At 30.6% G+C, this 23467-nt stretch overlaps 2 protein-coding genes and 1 long non-coding RNA gene across 4 annotated transcripts; 1 reads left to right on the top strand and 2 right to left on the bottom strand.

The window, feature by feature from the left end:
* Positions 1-533: 533 nt before the first annotated feature.
* On the bottom strand, positions 534-6554 carry LOC138943132 (structural maintenance of chromosomes protein 1A-like). The gene is made up of 20 exons (XM_070313673.1): positions 6228-6554; positions 5822-5942; positions 5646-5748; positions 5379-5560; positions 5159-5297; positions 4612-5055; positions 4076-4492; positions 3770-3981; positions 3529-3691; positions 3282-3407; positions 3089-3214; positions 2890-2955; positions 2642-2796; positions 2457-2572; positions 2067-2371; positions 1710-1946; positions 1448-1627; positions 1177-1355; positions 872-1049; positions 534-795 (listed from the first exon to the last, which is right to left on the bottom strand). Exons 1-20 carry the CDS (start codon positions 6337-6339, stop codon positions 736-738), a joined length of 3621 nt encoding a protein of 1206 aa, XP_070169774.1. The 5' UTR covers positions 6340-6554; the 3' UTR covers positions 534-735.
* A 515-nt stretch (positions 6555-7069) lies between these two features.
* On the bottom strand, positions 7070-16042 carry Smc1 (structural maintenance of chromosomes 1). 2 transcript variants are annotated; one of them, XM_070313790.1, is made up of 21 exons: positions 15946-16042; positions 13180-13291; positions 12811-12931; positions 12584-12683; positions 12335-12513; positions 12096-12234; positions 11455-11919; positions 10877-11305; positions 10599-10810; positions 10303-10471; positions 10094-10216; positions 9900-10031; positions 9717-9782; positions 9466-9623; positions 9284-9381; positions 8810-9114; positions 8425-8700; positions 8158-8337; positions 7902-8080; positions 7631-7808; positions 7070-7485 (listed from the first exon to the last, which is right to left on the bottom strand). In XM_070313790.1, the coding sequence occupies exons 2-21, from the start codon at positions 13289-13291 to the stop codon at positions 7417-7419; spliced, it is 3690 nt and encodes a 1229-aa protein (XP_070169891.1). In that variant the 5' UTR covers positions 15946-16042; the 3' UTR covers positions 7070-7416. The 2 variants fall into 2 exon arrangements, with proteins under 2 accessions (XP_070169891.1, XP_070169892.1); XM_070313791.1 differs by lacking the exons at positions 13180-13291; positions 15946-16042 and adding an exon at positions 15800-15897.
* On the top strand, positions 13767-22026 carry LOC138943201 (uncharacterized). Its single transcript, XR_011448423.1, has 3 exons — positions 13767-13808; positions 14351-14586; positions 21692-22026. It is a non-coding gene; the product is annotated as an uncharacterized lncRNA (long non-coding RNA).
* Positions 22027-23467: the final 1441 nt, after the last annotated feature.

Genomic DNA, 23467 nt, shown 5'->3' with positions numbered 1-23467 from the left:
CTATAGCAGTAATTACTATAAATATTGTAATAAAATCCTTCATATGCACGCGCATGCATATGTTGTCATAAAAAGTTTTTTAGAAAGAGATATATGCAAATAATATATTATATTATATTTATCTACAGTATAGAATAAACAAAAGTATCTTTTACACAACTTTAAACAATACTTTATATTTTATTACAATATAACAAATGTGTTATGCTTATTACATATATTATTTAATTTTCATGAAATACAAATTAAATTTAATAAAATTATTTTAAAAACTGCAATTAATGAAGTAACATTGTACACAGATTCCATAGATCAAAGATAGATAATACATAAATTAAACCTAACTTACTTAAACGATTCATAATTCTTATATATTATATTGTACCTTTTAAATACAGAGATTTGTTTAAAACGGGACGGTTATTTTATTCATAAAATCTCTATATTTAATATCTAATTAATAATTATTAGAGTCAGATTAAAATAATTATGAAATAAATAATATATAATAAAAAAAATATTACGATGATTTGTGACACCAAATATGTGCATTAGCGTTTCAAAGAATAGCAAAAAATAATAAGTGAAATAATTATGTGTGCGCACACATGTTTACACATGAGACACATATAATAATTTAAAAGAAAATCTTATCTACAATAATTATATGTACCAAAAAGATACTTTTTAAATTATTTTATCGCAGATAGCAAAACTATCTAACTTCTTGTATTTTTAATGTTTTTTCAATAGTGGCATGGCGAATATCATGCTCTCAGTGCACTTTGTCTTAGGCTAAAATTAACAATAAAATAGACTGTCGTAGAAAGTTAAATGTAGATGAAAGTTAACATGTAGATTATCAACTTACTTGAGTGGTAACTCCTATAAGTATGTCGGCATGTGAAGCCAGACGTTTGTTTAAAGTTATCACGATAATTTGCATATTATTCGTTTCGGATCGAATGAAGCGAATAAGCTTGTTAATATTTACATTATCTAATACCGCATCACTTTCATCCATAATGAAAAATGGTATTGGTTTATAACTGTAAATGAAAAGGTATTTGCGATTACTTTCTTCGAAGTAGCTCGAATTTCGGATGTTATCATTGAAACACGTATCATTGAAAACATGTACATAAAACATTTCGTTAATATAAAATTAAGATATACCGTAAAATTGCAAATAGAAGCGCCAAGTTAGCAATTGATTTTTCCCCATCGGATAGATATTGTAATGGCTGAAAACGTTTAGACGATGGTATGCAATTATAATTTATACCGCTTGCGTACGGCTCCTCGGGATTTTCTGGTATAATGAATGCTTGAACCGACACATCATTAGCCAAGTTCTGCATAGAAAATAAATAATATATTTATAATATGTATATAAAAATACACCTTATTTAATAAATGGAATCATAAGAAGCGTAAAAATAATTACTTTGTATATAGAATCTATTTCTGCAGTAATACATTCCAGACAATCCGAAAACAGTTTGTGTCTTTTTGCTTTAACCTTCTCGAACTGTTTGCCTATATTATTAGATTTTATGCGTAATTCTTTATGTTTCTTATTTATATCTTTTATCTGCTGTATTATCAAATCGACCTTTTCATGAGCCTAAACATTGTCAAATTCATATATGAGATTGATTCATAAAATCATATCAAATACAAATATATATTATACAAAACTTTTATACCTTAAGATTCGGTTTTTGTAAGGTTTTAAGTTCATCCTGAATCTCTGTAAGTTTCATTTTAGATTGGTCAATAATATTTTCCAAATCTGTTGTACTATTACGGATATGTTCGGAAATTTGTGAGAAATCAATATTCATTATTATGTCCCAAACATTCAATGATTCTGTACTTAAATTTGAATTTGAACTGCTTTCATGTACTGTCTCTGATAATATTGGAATAGTAATGTCTTCTAGCTATGAAAACAATTGTATAAAGCAAAACAAATTGTTAAAAGCATTGACCAAAAATCGATGTTCGATATTTAATATTTACAGATCTTTTAAAGTAGATATCTCTTTTAGAAATTTGCTAACCTTGCATTCTTTAAGTATAGTTTCACATTTTGCTTTTTTTTGTTCTATTTTACTCTGTATAGCCATGTATGCCTTTTGATTTTCTAAATATGATTTTGAGATAACGCCACATCGTGATCCGCATTGAACCAATTTTTTTTTTACATCCTCTAAATCCTTTTTTTGAGTTCTATAATTGTTTTGTAACTCTAACATTTTCGTTTCTTCCTGTTCAATAGCAGTTTTTATATTTTTTTCTTCCTTGTACGCTTTTTCATATTCTTCATTAGCTTGCTTCAATTTGTCCTCCCACCTCCAAATTTTTTCTATTCACGTAAAATTGACATATACATATATAAAAATAGTAATGTTTAAAAATGATACATTAACAAATACAATTCGCAAATTTACTTTCAAATTCAACTCTTTTAACGTTCTCGGAATCCTTTTCAAACTTCAATTGATTGTCAATATAATTTTTTCGGTTTATATATTCCATTTGCTTGTTTAACTGCTCTTTATATACGCTAAAAAAATAATATAAATTTTTTTATATATATATACATACACATATAAAATTTAAAGATTAAACATACCATAAATTCTGTTCATAATTGGTAATATCTGGCACATTAACTTCTTCACAAAAATCAACGAAAACTCTGTTTTTAATTTCATTAATATTTTGCTCTATGATTTTAATCGTTTCATCTTTTTTCTGCATATCATGTTGAATTTTCGATATTGCCTTCTAGAAATTATATGTAAGATAATTAATAATTTTTCTATTATGTAGCTTATAACAAAAAATTTTAAAAAATAATGATACGTAAAGTATACATACATCTTGTAAACTTAGTTCTTTATGGAGATCGTTTAATTTTATATCATGTATTTTAATTTCTTCTGTCTATAAAAACACAAACTAGCTTTGTATTGTATATTATTTGAATAAAATGTCTATTAAAAACTATATAATATAAAATATTTTTCTACATCTTATATACATATATGCATGTATGCACACAAAATTATATACTTACAATGTCTTTTATATCCTTCTCAATAACTTCCATTTCAACAGTAAGTTGATTTTTATTAATTATATCAAAATCAGATTGCATACGAGAAATGTTAGGCAAATTTATTAATTCTTGCTTGAATTGCATCTAAAATCATACATATATATAATATACATTATATTTTTTTATACAAATTTTGTAAAAAATCTGCAACCTTTTGTTCTTTCAGTACAGATAAAGATTGTATATTTTCCCATTGGTTTGCTCTTATAGTAAGAGCTGTCAATCCTCCAGATATAATACCACTTCTATGAAAAGAACATCCATCTAATGAAACACACTGAAACATAATATTATACAAATATATATATATATATATATATATATATATATATATATATATATATCAAAATGTAATAATATAATAAATACAGATTATTTTAACCATAAATTATTATTACATTATAATGACAATCACTTTCAAATGCCATTTTTCTTGCATCTTCAGCAGTCCCGCAAACTAAAGTGTTTTTAGTGACATATAAAACTGCCTTGTCTATTTCCATACATAATAACTTCAGTACATCATATAACAATTTACTATTCGTCTGTTCTAATACACTACTATAAAATAATATTACATTATATTATTATCACATATATATATCAATAAAATGTATCCTTTAGCTCTTATTAATTTACCGTAATCTATCATTTATAGGTTTCACTTTTATTGAATCAAGCGGTAAGAATTTTTCAACGCCTATTTTGTGCTGCTTTAGAAAACCAATGCATCGCTTTGCTGTATGTTCAGTATCAACGACAATGGCATCCATATTCCAACCAAAAACTTTTGTTACCGCAATATTATAACGAGAATGAATAGGCTTGCAAAGATTAGCTAAGCGATCGTACTATAAAGTAAAATACATATATTGCCCGATTTCTTTTAAAAAATAGTTATTATCGTAATAATACTATCAAAATTCTGATTGATAAAAATTATACCACGCCAGGAAAAGATTCTTTTAAATTTTTTATTATTTCAGCTTTCTTGTTCTGCTGTGAAATAATGTCATTATTTATATCAGCTTCGGCAAGTTTCTCTGAAATCCTTGCAATATCGTTTTTTAATTTTAAAGACTTCTCCTGTGTTTCCCTAATTTCCTTCTCTAACCTTTGCCTTTCCTCATTTTTTTCCATTAAATTTGATTTATTTTTTTGTAAATCTTTAACTTGCTTTATGAGGTGTTCTTTTCTTATTGTTTCAATTTTTACTTTATTTTCCAATTCCTCTTTAATCCTATTTTCATTATCAAGTTTATATTGATAAGTTTGCCGATCATGCATCAAATCATTTATACGGTTTATAAAATCTTTTGCTTGATTCTCAACTTCAGTCTTTAAAATCATATAACGATTAACCTTAAATAAATTGTTTTTATATCAGTTAGAAGTTTATGTAGCAGTATAAAAAAAATATAAGAGATTCAAAATTTCATGTGTACTTCTAAAATATTTTATATATTGTAATAATATAACACCTGAGAATTACGGAGCTCTACAATATCATTCTCTGATGATGCTATTTCTTCTAATAATTCTTTTAATGTTTCAAAGTCATTTTTTAATTCTTGGATAACTTTGTCATAATTATCACGCGCTTTTATCGCACTAGCCAGAGACGTGCGAGCGTCGTTACATTTTTTTTCCCAATATTCAATATGATTCTTAAGATTAGTATATTCTCCCTTCTTTTTTCGAATATTATCTTTAAGTTCTATGATGTTTTCTTCAATTTCATTCAATAAATCAGATAATGATTTAACTTTTAATTTAGTACGTTTTAATAAAGTCATTTCAGTTTTCTTGTACTGCAAATGCTCATCTACATTTAGTTTGATTTCTTTTTGCTCATTTTGTAAAAGTTCAATTACTTTTTTCATGAAAATCAATTGAATTAATTGAAATTTTAATTTTTCTTCCATCTATAACATTTAAAAATTATTTTATAACCAAATAAGAAAACAGATACAAACAATAACTTCTAAAAAGATCATTATATAGATTAGAAATAGATGTGAGATATACATATTGTTTTTGCAACTGTAAATATTTTTCTGCTTCTGTCTTTTCTATTATAGCAGATTTCTTTCTTCTTAATTGCTCTTTTTTTGTTTGATACGCAAAATGTATCTCCTGATTTACTTTCAAGAGTTCTGATTGTAATCTGTAATAACATTAAAGTCTAGTAAATTTTTTTCAAACTTGTAAATAAATTTGTATAATTTATTAAAATAAAAGTGTATACCTTTCATATTCTGCTTTGTATACATTGGAACCACTAATTTCTTCAAACATGACAGTCAATTCTTTTGACATGTTTATTGTTGCAAAATATTGTATATAGCCCTGAGGTATCAAAAAGTTCCCTGCGTTTATGTCCAAGCCAAATTCTTTCAATTCAGTCATATAAAAGTCTCTGGTAACAATCTACGTAATAAAATCGATCATAAATTAATTAGTATATTCAGAAAAGAATAATTTTTAAAAAATTGTGCAAAAACAGAATTTTTACCTTATTATCTATTTCGTACTGACTGCCTTTCTCTCGTATTGATCTTGTATAACTTTTTTCTTGGTTTTGGTCTCCCGTTAAAAATATTATTGTTACATAAGCACTATAGCATAAATATCAAACATTAAATATGATAAAAAATAAATTAAAGCATAAAGAAAGTACATCTTTAATACCCTTCTATTGCTGGCTTCCCCGTGAAAGCTCCATGTACAAGTTCATTGAGGTGTTTAACACGCAAAGCACTTAACTTCCCCCCTAATACAAAACTTATAGCATCCATAATATTTGTTTTTCCTAAAATACATATATAAAATATTTACACATTTTGATTGAAATATATAAAAATAGAAGTAAAAAAAGCAAAAATATATATATATATATATATATATTAAAAGAGAAAAAAAATAAAAAATTTAAATTTATTTCAAAGATTTTAATTGAATTTAGATTGTATTAATTTTATTTATCTTGCAAAAATGAAAAAAAAAAATAAGAAAGAAGAACTAAAAAAATATAGAGAAATAATATTTTTCTTGATTAAGTAAATTGGAGGTTGTAGAGTATCATAAAAAATCTTACCGGATCCATTCGGACCGATAATAGCCGTAAAAGGCTGGATATTATCGATTACTATTTTGCCTTTAAACGATTTAAAATTGAAAAGCGTAATAACTTTCAAAGAAGTCGGCATTTTATCGATCACGAAAAGCACAGTGGATGAAAGTGGACGACAATTGCAAGTCCGTTAAAGTCTATAAATCTTCTAACGGTCTTAAATTTGAATTATTTGATTGAACAATTGAAAAACAGAAACGCCTCTGAACTTACCGTTCTGATTGGTTATCAATCGATAAATGAAGTGAAATTATATTCCAAGCTAATTATCGCGCCGTTATTTAAATATAAAATAGTAACCAGTATAAAACGACTAAGTCCAAATTTTATAAAAATTATCTAAAAAAGAAACATTAAAAAAAAATTAATAATTTACAACTTTCTTTTAAACTCGATATATATACATATATATATATATATTCGTTTGTTATAATTTACTTGTATTCGCTTACTTACTTTGGATTCAACAGAGCAATTATAATAATAAAATTTTACACACACACACACACACACACACACACACACACGAGCACGTATATATATCTTAAATAAACGAGTTACAATATAATATAACAAATAAATTATCATTTATAAGATATTAACAATGAACAATTACTATACTTGAGATTTACTTTCTTATTACTTTTCTTCTTCTCTCCTATATGGCCGGTTAAGCCTTACAGAATTTGCCTGTATGCTATTTGGTTACTCTTTCATATTTCTTAGTATAAAATATATATTATATCATGATTAATGGTGCATTCAAGAATGCGCATTGAAATAAATCTTATATTTGCAAATTTAGAACTTCATTCGTAAGATTTTATTAAAGTCAAGTTTTTTTAAAAGTTATTTACATTAATCACAACATAAGTTATAATTGTCATATTTGCAATTACTCTCACTCCTATTCTGATTTACATTGAAAAAAAGATATTACCTAATCTATTAAAAGTATGATACTACGGTCTTGCAGTGATCTCAAAATAGTATCATGAATGTGAATAAAATAAATCTAGAAATACAATAATAATAATTAGCATTTTGCGTATTAATATTCATTTTTCTCCCACAACACAATTAAAGGTTATCCATCACAAAGATATAAAAAAAGACAACAACAATCTTTCTTAAATTAATAACTGTTTATGAGTTAATTAATGTGCGTAGGATATGTAGTTAAATCGAGTGTTAACACTTTGCTTTCCAAACATTCGCCTACCTGAAATGCAAGTAAAAATCTTATAATCAGCAATAGACGAAAAATAAATATAAATAAATAATATATATATATATATATATATATATATATATATATATATATATATATATGACATATAATTCATATAATCGCATAATTTACGTACGTCTGGACAAATTCCAATAAGAGCATCTGCGTGCGAATAAAATTCCTCTTTCAATGATATAACGATCGTCTGTAGTGAAGTCGTTTTGTCACGAATGTAACTCGCCACTTTTCCTATGTTAGTATTATCGAGAGCCGCATCGATTTCGTCCAAGACAAAAAATGGCGCAGGTTGGAAGCTAAATATGAACAAATAAGAATAAATATTAATTATATGTTCGAATTGTACCATTAATTTATTTAATTTTGTATATTTAAAATATAAATATAACCTATGAATTGCAAATAATAGAGCTAATGCCGCGACTGTTTTTTCTCCACCAGATAGATTGGACATAGGTTGAAAGCGTTTGCCTGGAGCCACGCAATTATAATTAATGCCATCCAAGTAAGGTTCTTCAGGATTTTCTGGTCCAAGGAATGCCTGTGCAGATTGATTCTTTGCTAGACTCTGAAACAATCATTATAAATGAGAAAAAAGAAAAGTTATATATAAATACTTCTATACAAATTCATTAATCTACAAACTTTATAAATAGGGTCAATCTCGTTCGCTACATGTTCGAAACATGCCATGAATCTATCATGTCGTTCTTTTTTTATTTTCTCGAATTGTGTCTTTGCTTTCTTTGCCTTCTTGCGAGACTGTTCAAATTCTTCATTAGTTTCTTGTAGCTTTTCCTTTGCCAAGTATAATTTTTGAATTGCCTATAAGAGAGAAAGGAAGAATATTTCTATATTGTAAAATTTTTTATATTTATTAATGTCATATTCAATATATAAGTTTTTGCAAACCTTCATATTTGGAGCTTGTATGCGCTGTATCGTATTTTGCAAATCATTAATTATTTTCGTCAACTTATCAGTTGTCTTTTTTATATCTTCTTCTTCAATATCCTTCAAATTTTCCGGCAAAAGTGCGTAATCTATAGTAATCCTCCTTTCACGTTCGTATTGTTGCTGTGTGCTAATTGATGAATCAGTATTGGTTTCATTACCATTTGTCGTACTTGTTTCACCTGCTATATCTTCCATATTTCCATGCAACATAGGTATTGCAATATCTTCCATCTGAATATATTGTTAAAAATACACATTTAGTAATTTAAAATAATATATATACTGTAGTTATATAATATACAATAAGATAATCATTTCATATCAAGTACACTCAACAAACCTTGCATTGCATGAGGATAGCATGTCGTTCGGCTTTTTTCTGTTCAATTTTTGTTTCAATCGCGTTAAGCTGCTTCTGAGCTGCCTGAATATCTTTCGCGATTGCTCCTACTTCACGTCTCGCTTTACCGATTTCATCTTCCTTCTGATCAACCTCCATCTTCTTTGCATTACGAGATGATTTTAACTGCTCCATTTGCTGCTCATCATGATCGATTTCCGCTTTTTGATTCAGTTCTGTTTGTTTTGCGGATTCAAGTTTATCTTCTGCATCTTGAACCGCTCGTTCCCATCGCAAAACATTGCCTGCATTATAAATAATATTAAATAATACAAAAGCTAATAACATAGTTAATGTACGATAACATCGTACAGAGATTGTACGAGATAAAAAAAACTTCTTTATGTAAGAGTGTGAGAATGAACAAATTCATGATATATGAAATTTTACATAAAATATTTGAATAATACATACTTTCTGTGTCACGTTGCTTCTCAAAATCTAATTGATTATAAATACGATTGCATTGATTGTCGAACTCCAATCGCTTCTTTGCTCTTTCTTGTTGTGATCTAGAGTAATAGTATATATTCGATTTTAGCATATAAATGTAAGATAATATAACTCTTCAATGACATATAGCTCTTTCGTTATACCTCAATTCTCTTTCTTCATATTGACGGATATTTGAAACTCCTATCTGCTCACAAAAACTAGCAAATACATCATCTTCAACATTGTTCATTTTTTCTTTAATATTTTGTATTTCTTGATCCCTTTCAGTCATGGTTTTTTCAATAGCAGCTATTGCAGGCTACATATAAGCGATTTAAAAAATAATGAAATATTTTTATTTCGAATATGCATTTATATAGTGTGTGTGTGTGTAAAATGTGTCACAACTTACACCAAACATGTTTAATTCGTTTTGTAGACCATCTAACTCCACCTCAAGATCCGTAATTTGTTTTTGCTACAATAAAAATTTGATAAATGTATCTTTTAATTTCAATGATATCTTTTTAAATTTTCATCAATGAATTTTTAAATAAGTATACTCTTTATAAACAATACAGTATGTAATGCTTACTGTTGCAGATAAATCGCTTTTGTTATATTTTAGACGAGTTTCTAAACCACGTATTTGAGATTCAACTGTATTCAATTCAGATTCTTTGCGCGATTTTTTCAAAGATTCTCTCAGTTCTTCCGTTAATTTTTCCTGTAAATTAAAATATTTGTATCCCTATAACATATATATATATAAAAAACCACCCGCATTACCTTTTGAGCCTTCAATTGAGACATTTGTTTCTCATCCCATCTCTTTGCTTTCTTTGCGAGATCCAAACTGCCACCAGATATTATTCCCGCTTTTTGATAAAACGTACCGTCTAATGCGACGCACTATAAATATTTCAACATATACATTATGTATTTTTCACAACATTATTATTTTTTTATTTACAAGCCAATATCATATATATATTTACATCATATCTAGTTTTCTTGTCCATTTCGTATGCTACTTTATTTGCATCTTCTGGTGTCTCACATACAAGAGCATTATTAGTTGCAAAAAGGACTGCTCTATCAATATCCTTTGGAGAAAAATGCAATACATCGTATAGCAGTTTCACATTTTTAGGTTCTTGTATATTACTGCAAAATAGCATAATTGTCATTGCAAGATTCATACAAAATGATTAGACAATATAAAAATAGTATTTTCGTATTATTTTTATCGTTGTAAGACTCTATGTAATAAAGGTTTATTTAATTTATTTACCGAAGACGTTCTTTTAGTGGCTTAGCTTGGATATAATCAAGTGGAAGAAATGTTTCCGGTTCAAGGTACTGTTCTTTTAAATATTGGATACATTGTCTAGCCGTTTTCTCAGTATCTACTACAATAGCCTCCATGTATTTGCCAAGTACTTTCGTAATTGCAACATTGTATCGTTTGTGTATTGGTTCGCACATGTTATACATGCGATCGTACTGGAAAAAAGGAAAAATAATTCTTTTGTTTCTACTTACAGATATTGAGGAGAGAGAGAAACGCACCACTCCTGGGAACAGACGCTTAAAATTCTCCACAATTTCCGTCTTTTTCTTGGTTCTGGATACTTCATGTTTATCAACTTTAGCATCACCAAGTTGCTCCGAGATGCTTTCCAATTCCCGCTGTAAATTTTGGATCTTATCTTTCGATGTGCCCACATCAGATTGTAGATCAGCTCTAAGTTTCTTCTGATCCTCTAACGCAGCCTCCGACGTTCTTATGTGCTCCTCCAACTTTTCTACTCGTTTGAGAGCCTCGTCGCGCATATGACCCTTCTGTTTATGCTTATTCTCAATCTCAGTCTTCTTTCTACCTTCGTTGTCGAGTCTGTCTTGATCCGATTTTTGTTCGCGATTGATTGAATCAAGAAGTTGAAGATATCTCGCGGATTGTTTACCAGCTTCTTCTTTTAAGCGATTATATTCTTGTACCTAAATTATTTTATTTATTAATTAAAAATTTATATTTTCATATAAATTGAATTATATATACATAAATTTAGAAAAAAAAAGTATTTTATTAATAATATAGCTGCATAAATTATATATTATGCAAGAGACGTGCAATTCATACTATATACCTGTTCATCTTCCAATTGCACATCCCTTCCTTGCAATTGTGATTGTCCTGCTATACTCGCTTCATAAGCAGCTTTAGCTTCTTCTACTTGTCGTAATTCTTCCTGCAGTTCGTGTATGTCTTTCTTATGAGCCTCGTCTGCAATACGCGCTTGAGCCAAAGATTTACGGGCAGATTCCACCTTTTTTTGCATATGTGCGACTCGTTCCTTGGCTTTGATAAAAGTCGGTCTCTTTTTTGTAATTTCCACTTCCACCTCTCGAATATCCTGTTCTATCTTAGCAAGATCTCTCCCCAATTTACCAGCATCCTTTTTCTTTTCTTTCAGTAACTCCTCAGCTTTCTCTTTCTTTTTTTCAATTTTTTCAATCTCGTGTTGTTTCTTCTTTTGAGAAACTTCAAAATTTTCAGTACCCTTCTCATTGTGGAATAATCGAAATAGTTGCAACTCTACTTGTTTTTCCACCTAAAAACAAAAGATAAATTGTTATTGTTAATAATTATATAAACACATAAGAGAGAGAGAGAGAGAGAGAGAGAGAGAGAGAGAGAGAGAGAGAGAGAGAGAGAGAGAATATATATATCTTTATAATTTCTCCCTGTTATAAAATATATTAAATATTATATTAAAATTAAACATACATATTCTTCCTTAAGACGTTGATATTTTTCAGCCTCCTCTTTTTCTAACTTTGCCTCTTTTCTTTCAGCAGCAATTCCTTTCTTTTTCTGATATGAAAATTGAGTTTCTTCTTCAGCTTTCAACATTTCTGTTCTTAATCTAAAATTTTACTTTTATTATTTACAATCACATCATCATATTATAATTTTATATAATTATATAATATATCATATAATGACATTTAGAGAGGGAAACTTACCTTTCGTATTCTGCTTTCAATGCACCAGAATTACTAATCTCCTCAAACAAAGCAGTGCGCTCTTTTGGGTTTTTCATAGCTATAGATTCAACTGCGCCTTGGAATACTAGAAAATTCTTTGCCTTAACATTAATACCAAGCTGCTCCAATTCGCTAAGATATCCTTGGCTGCTAACAAGCTGTGACAAAAAATATTTTGAAAATCTTTAATTATGTGTATGTAAGGATATATCCAAGCGTGAGACTTACAACATTATTTATTCTGTGTTCAGAAGAAGAACCTTGCACAGAACGCATAAAACTTTTCTCAGTTCCATCTTCCAATTCAAATACAGCTGTTACTGAGGCGCTATATTCAACAAGAAAAGTTTACAAATTTTTATATATACAATTCAAAGAAATGCTTAGATTAATGTAAGCCCGTAATGTATATCTTTAAATTAATATAAATATTAGTATTGTATGTGAAATTATACCTTCGTGCTACTGGCATCCCAATAGATGCACCATGAATGAGTTCACTGAATCTCTTGACTCGCAAGCTGCTAGTTTTCTCACCCATAACAAAACTTATAGCATCCATAAAGTTAGACTTTCCTATATAACATACAATAAGAATTCGTGACAATTCATACAAAGCTTGTCAAATTTCACGCACATATATAGGATAAAATATCATCATAATTTTAACGAAATACAACCGTTATGGGATTTCCGAAAACGCTGATCTGATTCAATAGATCTATAGGTATCGGTAATCATACAGATAATTATTGTTTAATGATTCCATAACTGTTTCGTTCGCCTAAATGCGCTTATTGTTGATACACAGATTAATAACCTACCAGATCCATTGGGGCCAACAACTGCCGTAAAGGATTTCAATGGCCCGATAATAAGCTTTCCTTTATAAGATTTAAAGTTCTCAACTTCGATATGCTTCAAAAACGCTGGCATCTTCGAAAATAATTAAACAAATTACGTAAAATTAGAAAATAGCGCGATTGGCGCCACAAAATTTCCAGTACAAGCAAACATCACCGTTTAACTGTCTCCTTTTAACAATGAGGAAAAACGAGAAGAGCGGAAAGTTTGGTTAAAAACATGAAACTGCGATGATACTGCCATCTACAATCAATTCTTCGTAAATGTTTGAACGTAATTTGTTTACGGAGAGATTAGCTATCACAGAAAAATTTCTATTTCTTTCAAAAATATATATATATATACATATATAGAAGCCTGTTCATATAAACGAAATATTAACTTGACAATTAATATATAGTGTATTAAAGATGACGCAATGAAGAAAGAAAAACTCTGTTTCTCTTTTAGGGCTAATTTCAGTGGTTACCTAAAATGATATGAATGCTTGCTTTTTCTTAATCTCTATTTTCTGTTGGCCACCTTGCTAATTTTAACCGTCGATTCATCTAACCTTCTAACCGGACTTGGTAAAATTGGCCTTTAGATGGTGAGTGTAAATATATATAATATACAAATAAAAATACTTTTTACATATAATATTTTATCATATATATATATATATATATATTAGACTGGGTTTAATCCAAATTAAATTTTCGACCAACTCGTTTTTAATTAAAAATATATGATGCATATATACAAAAAGCATACAATTGATAAACTATTAAATTACGAGACCGATGATGAAAAATATCTACTTATTGTTAGAAATAAGACAAAAACGCTTAATTGTCATTATTAATATCCCGGACAGTATATTCCTAAAAGACGTTTAAAAAAACGACTTGTTGACGAAATCTAAAAAGATTTAAGAAACATCTTATCAGTTTTTAGATATTTTTAAGATGCTCTTTGCTATATTTTTGTTCTGTCTGGGATTGCTAATATTAACATTAATATCGTTAATAAATAGATAGAATATAGATCGGAACGTGTGGAGGGAATGGGGCGAAAAGAGAATAAGAAAAAAACTGATATCTGCGTCTCGCAATTAACAATTCGTGCATTCCCATTCGTCGAACTGTTTAGGACTTTAGGATACGAGAGTACGAAGGGTACATACGGGCGAAACAAAATGAGAATGAAGAGAGGGTGAAACTCGGTGAAAGATATGGACGGATCAAGCGGCGAAGGGGGAGGAGGGGATGAAGGCGCTATCGGCCGTGAATAATACGCGGTGGCGTCCGCATCTCGTGCGTCCCGTCTCGTGCATGTTCGTGCGTTCGATTCGTCGACTCGGCTGGATGGATTGATAAAGATTAAAGGTAAAGGGAGGTGGCAGGGTCCAGGGGTGTTTTGGAGTTAGGCGACAGAAGTCAGCCAGCGAAACGAAGCGGGCGCGCGCCCGCGTGGGGGATGATGTCACATAGGGGTTTCCCCCCGTCCCGTCCACCCCCTCGTCCCCACCCAAGCGTAAATACATACAGATGCAGACCGGATTGATGCATTGACCGGCGCAATGACGTAGGTACGCGACGTGTCGCGACGAATTCTTTTCTACGATTATTATAGTGGATCGATGATTTCGAGATTGTTGTCATTTCGATTAATTGTATGCCACGAATCACGAATAAAATTAGAAATCATTTTCGTGTATCCGTATAGATATACTTATCGCTGTAGAACTCTTCCTTGGCTAATTTAAAGTTGATTTAATTAATCCATTTAACTATTTCTCCGATTTGCACAAATATTTAGATTATATTCATGGTATATTATTGCGTGGAAATAATTGTCTTCAAGTTAATTAAGACATTTTACTATTCTTTCTTTCACGGAAAATATTGCTTTCTATATAAGTGCCGAAAGAAAGAAAAAAAGAGAGAGAGAAAGATAGATAAATATAAAGAGACAAGTATTATTTATATTAAAATATTATAAAAAAGATTATATTCTAACAAGAAGAAGAAAAGAAGATGAAAACAAGATAGAATTTTTATTTTATCTTTCAATCAAAAATATCTAACTATTTTTATATTTGCCAAAAAAAAAGTTTCTATATCATCTTTCAAAGTATAACAATAATTATATAGAATGTAAATAAAGTAGAGATAGAATAATATTTTATTAATATAATATTATTAATCTGTATAATATACAATTAATAAAATTATGTTATCAAATTTCATTTAATTTATAAAATATGTTTCTACGAATATTATTTTCTTATCATTTTCATTATATATTTTATGCAACTGAGAGTCCTTTAATAATGTTTTTTCATTCTCTCAATTTTCTATTCTTAAGTACTTTTTTTACCGCTTTTTTTATGCGGAAAACATCTCAAACATATTTAATTGAGATAATTTTCAATTCATATATTAACAAGTAAAAAAAAATCATATTATTTTAGTTGAATATTTTGCGTACTAAATATACTAAATACGTGCTAGGAACGAACGGAACAATATTAAGGAATGATGAAAAAGATAAGTTGCGAATGAAATGTCGTTATATATTTCGGAATACAGGACTTACCCTTCGGAAAGATGTGCATACTACGCCAATGTGAACGAAGCTCGCCTTCGTATGACTCATGCGATCTCTCTCGCAGCCTCCCCTACACGGTCCCGTATCGTAGTCATGCACAATGGAGAATAGCAAACGCAGTAAAGGTAACTCACGTTCGCCAGGGCCGGGGCCGGTAATGCTAGTCCAAGTTCTCCCCTTGTTCTTCCTGGAGTACCCGCGGGCCACGTGGCACGATTTTCATCCCCGTCGCTATATCCTTCCCGTAACGATCGTGGAAACACAATCTCTCTTCTCCTAAAATATATATTATATCGTTTTTCCACGATCGCGGAGATTTCGCTCGTGCCGTTTCCGTCTTATCGCAATTTCTCTCCTTCCGTATCTTTTCCTGCGTGATACTTACATTCAGATACAGAGAGATGATACCTAGGAATCATTTTATAAAATTATATCAGAATAATAGACAAGATGTATATTAGAGATAATATATCCTAACTAACTTTTTACTTGATATTAATTATGTCAATATCACCAATAACAGCTTATTTTTAAACCAACAGATATTAAAAATGCATTTTATTATTTTTAGATTTCTTATAATACAAAACATGTACACAGTAATTACAAGTAAATACGTAAATATTGTAGTATTCTGTTAGATGTACTTTTACGCGTGTCAATATATATTAGAATATATTGTAGAATTGATCACTTGTGTTCAATATAGTCAAAAATAATATTTATTTTATATAAATATTATATTTTACATTTTTGATATTTATATTGATTCTCTAATTAAATAAAAAGATAAAAATAATAGAATTAAAATTATAATAATAGAATTAAAATAAAATGCATTATATATATATATATATATTGTTGAATTAAAAATATTGTCTTCGTTTTTATTTTTTTTTACAATAATTTCATTATATTTATATGTATATTTTTTTCTAGCAAAAATAGGATATATATTGTACATATATGGTACATACTAAGAGAAGTCAAAAAGTCGATTAATATTTCACTAATAAATTCCTTGTTATGATAAAAATAAAGAATAAGTGAAGGATTGCGACTAAATGATATGGAATTATTATCGTAATTTTTGTGCTATGCTAAGTAAAGCTCTCGAAAATATGCGACGAGAAAACGGAACCGTAAACGACCAATTTATGCGACGAGCGCTTCGGCGAGGAGATCCTCAATTAAACAATTACACTTAAATTGAGTGGAATTCCCACCACGGTGCCCGCATGTTCGTTAACGATCATCATTCGTACGCACCTACGAACTGTTAAGATATACACTGAGCTAAATAGCCTTTGATCAGGTACACGTGGACCCACATGTATTGAAATTTATGAATCATTAGAAGAGCGCGCTACTGAAATTGAAATTGACGATAAGTTTATGATTATATGGTAGATGAGTGGTATGGGCAAAAAGCGTCTCACTGTAGTATTTCGTACGAAAATATTCGACCGTCTGAAACATGCGTTGAGATAAGCGAATACATTGATATTAATCCGTTGGGAGAAAGAATGAAACATTTTTCTTACTTTAAAAAACACAAATAGAGAAAGGAGAGGAAAAAAAGATAGATAGAGACAAAAATAAGGAGAACAAATTAAAAATTTCATGCAATCAAGAATAATTGAAATAATTCAATACAATAGTTTAATCTGCTTTTCAAAAACTTAAGAAGATTAATCTGTTAAAGCTGGAAAAGTTAAATTCAAATTTATTTCTTCACGTTTTAATCGATTAAACTATCGGTGCGTAAAAAAATCTTTAGTTACGCTCTGATGTTAAATTTTATAGATTTTTTTATTAATTTATGCTATTTCATTCAATTTTTTCTCTTCTCTCTCCCTCCCCCTCCCCCCTCCCCCCTCTCACTCTCTCTCTCTCGCTCTCTCTCTCTCTCTCTCTCTCTCTCTCTCTCTCTCTCACACATATTATTTCCAAGCGATATGTATAGGATTGTAGGTCAAACAAAAAAAGTCTTTTTTATAGGACATAGGAGAACGAATTAATATCGCGCATCTTTTCATTGGAAGATTTATGAATATTTATTCTATGTATATGTGTGTGTGTGTGAATATGCGCAGTGTATATAATACAATATTTATTTACAGCTCTCATCTTTATTACTCATTTCTGCACACGTTGATAACGATAAATCGCTCCGTTTTATTTTTCTCGTTAGCCGCAACATCCTTTGTGCCGATTCTCTTATATTCAAATCGCTCTGTAACATAAACTTGACAGCATAAATTACATTGTTATTATTCGTGTGAAGGACTGTAATAATTTTCACGAATCCATAGAAATCATGACTTGTATAATGAGAAATGCAATATTCATTTAAAATTCTTACTAAAAGAGAATATGATAAAATAATGCTTGATATATTTAATTATTTAAAAAAATTACTTTTATATTAACGATAAGCATACTTCTCCGTGATCGAAATCTTTCATAAGAACAAAATTTAAAAAGTTAAAAAATATAGGGATATATTTAGAAAAAAAATTAATATGTATATTTATTTTTAATAAATCTATTTAATAGGCATTCTATAAATATATATTGCTAATTTTATTTAATAGACGTATTGTGTGATAAACATTTAAAAAATATTAGCTACATACAGATACGAACTTTATCTGTTTCATTTTAAGAACTACATGTCACATTTTAAATTCCAATTATAAACTATTCATATAAAAAAACGAAAAATCAATAGAATCGAGGGCAAAATTATATAATCCGGTATTAGACAAATTATAGCCTTTAAGAATTTTATCGCCAAAATGATTACATATATTTCAGTGAATTCGCTTCCTTTACTTTCACTTGACGATTTTACTGTCATAATATACATGTATCGAGATATTTAAGCGCACGGTATTTTCACGAAGCGGAAAACAGCAAAGATCGAGGAATAAAGACACGAAATACGTGCGGACGTTCAGACTCGGCATGTAAATACAATATTTAAACACGAGAAGGTATAGAACCGAGGGAGAAACGAAATCGGCCGCCCATTGTGCTCAGGTGTGAGGCGTGTGCGCAATGGTAGGATTCGCAGGGGTGACCAGGGGATCGGGAGAAAGGGGGCAGAGGGGCGAAACGGGGGTAGATTTGCACACGCGGCACGAGCCGTTCCAACAAAGGGATGGAACAGATTGGTAGCCATTCATTCACTCGCTCGTTCTGTCTTCTTCCCCCGTATTTGACTAGGAGAGCATCGACCATCCCCCCGTCTCAATCCCCTCACCCCCGCTTTCGTTCCTGAGTCGCGGGATTTAACTCTCGGGATCACCCTCCTGTGGTACAGGTACAGTCAATCGCGTCGCTAATTCTAAGTTTCATTAGGGAGTCTTTGTAATATCGTACGGTGACGATTACGATGAGCGATGAAGTCTCATATTGGGTGTGAGACGATTGTATGACTTTTCGTGGCAATTTTCATCGTTATAGCGTATCGTTTATCTCCCGTTTCCAAAACATATTAATTTCATAAAAAATATTATAATTAGCAGATCAGTATAATGCATTATAATTTTTAATAGATTTTATATGTAGTCGATAAAGTAAACTAGCTAAAATGGAGACGCGCGAATACAATCTTTTGATAAGTAAATAAGAAAATATTAATTTTCGTATAATTTCCAATGGGTTTTACATCAATAGAATTTTAAAATTTGTAAGAATTATCATGATATTTGAATATCGGTTATGAGATAATATAGAAAGAACTTGAGAATTGTTATATTTTATAACATAAAAGCGATTCCATGTTTGTAAAATATCTCACAAATATTAAAATAAAAATTCGAAATAATATCAACAAATTAAAATTTTGATATTGTACCTTGGAAATAACATCCATCATTTGTTCATTTATGATACTGAAAATATAATTGATATATATATATATATATATATATATATATATTGTTTTTCTTATTTCCAACATCGAAAATTGTGTATCGATTCAACATCTAAAATGTAATCGATCGGTCAAACCTATCGGTATCGTACCGATTCCCGATCCCTTTATGAGAGAATTAAATTTTTTAGAAAGAATTTGATAGCGATAAGACAATAATATAAAAAGATGCATCTAGCGAACGTACGAATGCAATTCCTCCAGTTACTACTCAACCCCAAGCGAGCGATTCGAGATTCAATAACGGCGAACGAGTGAGTACTAAAAGCCTTTTAACGTGACCGACTGTACGTGGGGTACCTTCCCAGTCAGGGGGGGTGAAGAACCCCGCAACCACCCTCGAGCCACGTTTCGTCGTACACCGTGCCGGTGGTTATACGTGCACAGATTCGTATGTACGCCCTGTACTCCGAAAATAAAGATAGAAAGAGAGAGTTAGACTAAGAGAGAGCAAAAGAGAGATGGGGAAAGGGATGCCCCTCGGAGGGGTACGTTATGTTCTTTCCGCCTGCCTGCCCCTCTATTCAAGTTATTGCATTACTGGCTTAGCTTTGCTACCCCATGGCTGCCGCCCCCTCGCCCCGTGCGCGAAACGACGCGGCTACCCCATCATCCACATCCAATATCCATCGCGGCTGCATTTCGCAGTGCACACCTTCCCAGAATGCATAACCGCCGAATCCCTTTAAATTCCATCTCTTATACTGCCGGTATATCTGTATATGTGTGTGGGGTTTTTAGGGTTAAAGGCCATCCGTTTATCTAAAAGCGAATAATTCTTTCAAATATTATTAGATTTGTGATAGAACATTTAAAAAAATATTATAAACACAGTAATCATCGTCTATCCATCACACTCTTACAAAAATATATATCTACACTTTGTACACTTGTATAATAATTAAAGATCATAAAAATACATATCTTAAAAATTATTGCCGAAACATTTCCTTTTTATCAATATATATGTATATAAAATAACTGTCTATAAAGAAACCGAACTTTAAAAAAAGCGCCCGAATACGATGATGTGGAGTCATTCACCTTCTAGCACTGCGTAGTAAATTTTTTATCTAGCAGTGCATAGTGGATTTTTTAGCAAATCTCTTACACAACAAGCATGACGCTATTGTTCTTAATTTACGTTTTATGGCGGCTTGGATGAGGTTGTGTTCAGCATTTGTTGCGATTTTCTAGATTCTAGAAGAAAAAGGTGAGAACTTTCGAAGAATAACATGTGTGTGTTAAATTTTGTTTTAAAGGCAGTGAGAATAAACGGCCAGAGACGTGGGCCAGCAATTCATCGATGCTGCACCAGGATAATGCACCCGCACACGCATCGTTTCTTCCCACACAGCACACATGTCCGAAAAACGTCTTTGAGACGTCTAAAGCACGTTACGTGCTATCTGAATTATCAATAAGTTTTTAGCAAAACACAGCTGTTGCTCTTCAGCCACCTTACTCTCCTGTGGACTTTTTCTTGTTCAAAAAACTAAAATCGATCTTGAAAGGCCGCCGTTTTAAACAATAGAGGAGAGTGAAAAAAATATAGTATAGGATTCCGTACTATTACAAAAACAGAAAATCGCCATGAACGTCGAACGCAACTTTATTTAAGCCATCATAAAACATAAATTAAGAACAATAGTGTCATATTTAGTGTGATATGAAAGAATTACTACGGAACCCCACTACATAGTGCCAAAAAGCGGATGGCCCCCATTACATTCGAACGTTTATAAAGTTTGTAAAGTTCGGCTTCTTTATGAATAGCCCTCGTATATATAACTATATTCGATAATAAATGCTAATGTATTCCTAAATTACATCTATTAAATATTCGAAACAAGAATACATTCGCAAATCACAAGGTTTAGACACGACTTTGTATTCAAACTTAAAAAATTTTAATTTTATTTACGTTTTTATTACAGTTATGACGTATCTTAGCATTCGCACAATAATACGATCGTATAATAGTGCTCGCTGCGTCTTGTTATCTGGAACATGTCAAATGACTCCGCTCATCGAGAGGTACCCTGCGCCTGCTACGATAAATTGTCAATGTTGATTGGCAACAGAAGAAATGAGACATCAACGTGCATCGCAGAAATCGCGAAATGTCCAAAGAAACTGCGTCGAATTAATTCGAGATAATTATAGGAATCTCATTAACAGAGCAAGATCTTTCAAGGTATCTCATAATTAAATTAATATAGCAAATGAAGATTTTTCGAAATATCTTATAATTATCGATGCTGATCTGGCATATAATTAAATTTATTAAAGGGTCATTCAATCGATTTAGCAATACAAAAATGATTGAAATTATTACATAGTAATCCTTTCACTATATTTTAACATTAATACTTTTAAAACTGTACACATTATTTTTTTATATTAGATTGAAAGATATATAAATAACAAAATATAAAATAAAAAAAGAAAACTTTACAAAACATATTAAACATATTGCCTTTTGATAAGACAATTGATAATTTAACGTAAAAAGATTCAACAGTTATACTACTATTTGTATACGATGAGTTATTTACTGCGACAAATTCATCGCGATTGTTCTTCAAATAATGCACCGCCGTAGTCGTCGCGAACGTCACGTGTCGATAAAATCGAAATTTATCGCGATACACATGCCCGCGATTCGTCACGCATTAACGAAAGATCTATCCCGCGATGCCTGTCGCTTGCGATAAAACACGCCCTATGTCCACAATTATATATATATATATATATATATATATATATATACACACAAATTTATAGTTATAAGTTCGTATACATGTGCGATACTTTGTCATTGGCGTTACATGATTTCAGAGTAACATGTATCAATCCTTTAATTTCGCAAGACATTTAAAGCTTTCCCTCCCCTCTTTTCACAAAGTCTCTTATCATATTAAGAAAGTGATATTCTAATATAACGTAATTATAATAACTTTATCGTATCAAGTATTTTAAAAAATCATACGAACATCTTATGACTAACTCTTACCACTAACTCTGATATTACTGCCCATTTATGTGCATAAAGATGTCCGTTTTAATGTACCACCAGCGTGATACAATCTTTTTGTCCGAGTGACGTAAAGTTAATCCTGGTTTACATACGGGAAGGGATACTATTTCTTCCGCAGAGAATGCATCGTGGGAACGACAGTCACAGAACGCGGCGGATATATCGATGACTCACATGCGCGATCTCGTTTTTGCAGAATCGTTTTGCCGGGGGGGAGGAAGGTAGTGGGGGATGATTGGAAGGTTACGGGTGCGTATTCATTCATAGCGTACCTTGTCGAATGCAGTTCGCATGTGGAGAGTACCTAGGTACTAGAAGCGAACGTGAGCCTTCGGGCTGTCACCCATATGGCGATCCGTGATACATAGACCCCATAGGTAAACTGCTCCGATTGATCTTCCACATATTCCCTTTCCCTCTCTCGATTACACGTATTCAATCTGTTCACCTTTTTTTTTTATAAACGAACCTGCGTTATTAGATCTCTGCTCGATTTGATGCTCGAAATTAAAAATTGTTCAAGAACGAGCTAAAATTTTGATAATCTCGAGATGCGAAAAAAAATTAAATAAAATTACCATGTACAGAATGACTCGTTGCTATTTTTGTCGATGACTATATGTTTTGTTAATATATTTATATTAATGTGAGAATTGTAATCTTGCTGTTCATC

The sequence above is a fragment of the Polyergus mexicanus genome, unplaced genomic scaffold (assembly GCF_030449975.1).
Source record: "Polyergus mexicanus isolate NDT 795.1 unplaced genomic scaffold, iyPolMexi1.0 SCAF_25, whole genome shotgun sequence".
NCBI classification, from domain to species: domain Eukaryota; kingdom Metazoa; phylum Arthropoda; class Insecta; order Hymenoptera; family Formicidae; genus Polyergus; species Polyergus mexicanus.
The sequence above is the reverse complement of the archived record's forward strand: the minus strand, read 5'-3'. Positions and strand labels throughout refer to the sequence as shown.